Raw genomic sequence first — 2,951 nt, 5'->3', positions numbered from 1 at the left:
GAATGCTACTAAGTCAGTCAGAGAAAATCCCTCACTTTAGCTATCCAACAAAATTTCCAATGCCCTACTCTTGATATCTGATCACCTTGGCTTGCCCTCAGCAAGAATCCTATTATGTCAGCTTAGCAAACATTCTTCCTACCCTTAATGTCTCCTCTTAGTAATTTTCCACCCACTGACCTCCTTACATTTGCTCTTTGGCTGTAAACTTCTACTTCTTCTAACTGCATTTGGAATTGAACAATTTCTGTACTGAAGTCTCTTTCCTCTATTGTAAAAGTTCCTAATTAAAATCAGTTTTTACCACTTATATGACTGTCAGATTCTATGTTGTTGTTTTTTTTAAGACAGTACTATCTGTGAAGGAAAAGTTAGTTACTTTAGTTAAGGGTCATACAATGAGTAATCAAGTGTGTATAGAAGAGATATAGTCAAAAACTATGATTGACTATACGAGGTAATAGAATGTGATTTTGTTTTTCAAGAGGTAAAAAAGGATAGAATTATTCTAAGATAAAATGCCTGGTTCTTCAACATCTGAAAGAGAGTAGTAAAAAGGAAAACCCAGTGAAGACAGAAAGCTATAGAAGGTTCAGGAGGTAAATAGTTTGCCTTGGTTTTGTGTATATATGTGTCTGAAAAAGATAATGATGGATTTCAATATTTGGCAAAATTGGCACAGTTCTGATTCAATGGTTTTTTTTTAACTTAGAAATTTTTTAACCACCAAACCCTATATTTAAGCAGGACTAAAATTGGGTATTTCTCTGTTAGAATGACATGACAAATGTATCTTGGTGTATTAATTAATTCTACTCTTGAATAAAGGCAGTAAATTTTATTCTTTACCTTCTGTCTAATCTTCTGAGTTAGCAGATTTTACCTTATAAAAATAATTGTTTGTCTCTTATGTTGACTTTATATTCTTTATTATTTTAAAAATACAGTTAATTGTATGTAAAAGAGTAAAGTTTCTTCTACCATTAATTTTAAATATATTTTCACTCTGATTAATAGGTAGATATGCTACAACCATCCTGGTTCTCTACACTACTGTTATGGGTTGATCTGTACCCACCAAATAAATATATTCAATACCTAATCTGTGAATGAGACCATATTTGGAAATAGGAGTTTGCAAATGTACAACTTAAGATGAAGTCATACTGGATTAGATGGATCGCAGAACTTATTTGTATTCTGTTGACCATAAAGAAGACTGCCATCTATATGTTTCTAAAAATTACTTTATATAAATATTATTTCTAGGAATCTGGGCTCAAAATTATGCTCTTTGATTCACAAATACTTTATATGTAACTTTGCAAAAGTAAATGTCTCTCCCTCCTGAGTGAGAGACAAAATGGATTTAATACCAGCGTGTATAATCAGATCAAGGTAGAACATTAAGAACGTCTCTAAGTTTGTCCATCAGTAAAGATCATCAATAGTCATTGAGAGCTCTTCATAATACAACTTCACTTAAGAAATCTTCCTGTAATTCACTAGCTGTCTGCATACTCTCCTCATTGCCACCTTCATTTCTTGATTCCTGAATGTGTAAATGATAGAATTCAGGAAAGGAGTGAGAACTGCATCAAAGATAGCCAGAAACTTATCCAAGTGTATGGAGGGAGATGGCCACATATAGAAAAATATCAAAGGACCAAAGAACAGGACGACCACAGTGATGTGGGCTGACAGTGTGGACAGAGCCTTGGATGAACCCGTTGAAGAGTGTTTCTGAACAGTGAGAATGATGATGATATAGGAAATGATCAGTATAAAGAAGACGCCAACAGACATGAAACCACTGTTGGCTGTGACCATGAACTCTAGTTGGTAGGTGTTTCTGCAGGCAAGTTTGATTAATCGAGGAAGGTCACAGTAAAAGCTATCCAACACATTAGGACCACAGAAGGGCAAGTTTACCACAAAAGCCAGCTGAACCATGGAGTGAATGAGGCCAGTCATCCAGGCAGCTACTAAAAAGAAGATGCACATCCTTGGGCTCATGATGCTCAGGTAATGGAGAGGCTTGCATATGGCAATGTATCTGTCAAAGGCCATGGCTATGAGTAGCACCATCTCCACACCACCAATGACATGAATGAAGAAGATTTGTGTGATACAGCCACTAAAAGAGATGACTTTATGCTTTTTGAAAAGGTCATAAATCATCTTGGGAGAAGTAACAGAAGAAATTCCCAGGTCAATGAAGGAGAGGTTGGCCAACAGAAAGTACATGGGGGAGTGTAAGTGAGAGTCAGAAGTCACAGTGAGCATAATGAAGGAGTTTCCCATCATGCTTGCCACATAAAGTGTGGAGGAGAACACGAAAAGGAGAAGTTGGATCTCCCAGGAATCGGTGAGTCCCAGGAAGACAAACTCTGACACTGCAGAGTGATTTGCTCCATCCATTGGCTTTGTCAGCATTGCTACCTGAAAATGTAAATTGTGATAATTACATGTTGTTTATGAGATATAAGATTGGTCAACATGGGTAGAAGGAAACTAACCCAAATTTTTTGGATTGATTCATGACTAATATAACCTGTCTTTAGTTTCCTCAACCATTTCTCAACTATTCCAACAACTACCAACACCGCAAACCTTATTCTGGCAAACAGATGCTTCTTCTTGACTTGTTACCTCTGATACATATTTATATTCAAGGCTGTTTAAATCTTAAGCCTATCTGTGAGGTTTTGCTTTATATTACAAGCATTTATTTTACAATCTCTCGTACTTTAGTTAACTGAGTACAGTTCTAACCCACCAACTAGACAATAACCTTCTTGACAGCTAGGATTACGACTTATTTCTATCCGGATTCCCTGAAGCAATGAAAAACTGGCCCACACATAGGCACAAGTCTATGATTTGTCTGTTACCAGTCTGCATCATGTTAGGTGCAGAAATTGAGAGTGTTTATAAACTTCTCTAGAAAT

At 36.2% G+C, this 2,951-nt stretch overlaps 1 protein-coding gene across 1 annotated transcript; it reads right to left on the bottom strand.

The window, feature by feature from the left end:
• Window positions 1-1,482: 1,482 nt before the first annotated feature.
• Window positions 1,483-2,421, bottom strand: LOC102885278 (olfactory receptor 4F21). The gene has a single exon (XM_006920535.1). It carries the CDS (start codon window positions 2,419-2,421, stop codon window positions 1,483-1,485), a length of 939 nt encoding a protein of 312 aa, XP_006920597.1.
• Between the last annotated feature and the right edge of the window lie 530 nt (window positions 2,422-2,951).

Source organism: Pteropus alecto, unplaced genomic scaffold, assembly GCF_000325575.1.
Source record: "Pteropus alecto unplaced genomic scaffold, ASM32557v1 scaffold86, whole genome shotgun sequence".
NCBI classification, from domain to species: domain Eukaryota; kingdom Metazoa; phylum Chordata; class Mammalia; order Chiroptera; family Pteropodidae; genus Pteropus; species Pteropus alecto.
Note: the sequence above shows the minus strand (reverse complement) of the source record. Positions and strands in the feature narration are given on the sequence as shown.

Excerpts from the sequence above, each read along its gene's own strand:
- LOC102885278 (XM_006920535.1), bottom strand. The coding sequence starts at position 2,421 with ATGGATGGAGCAAATCACTCTGCAGTGTCAGAGTTTGTCTTCCTGGGA.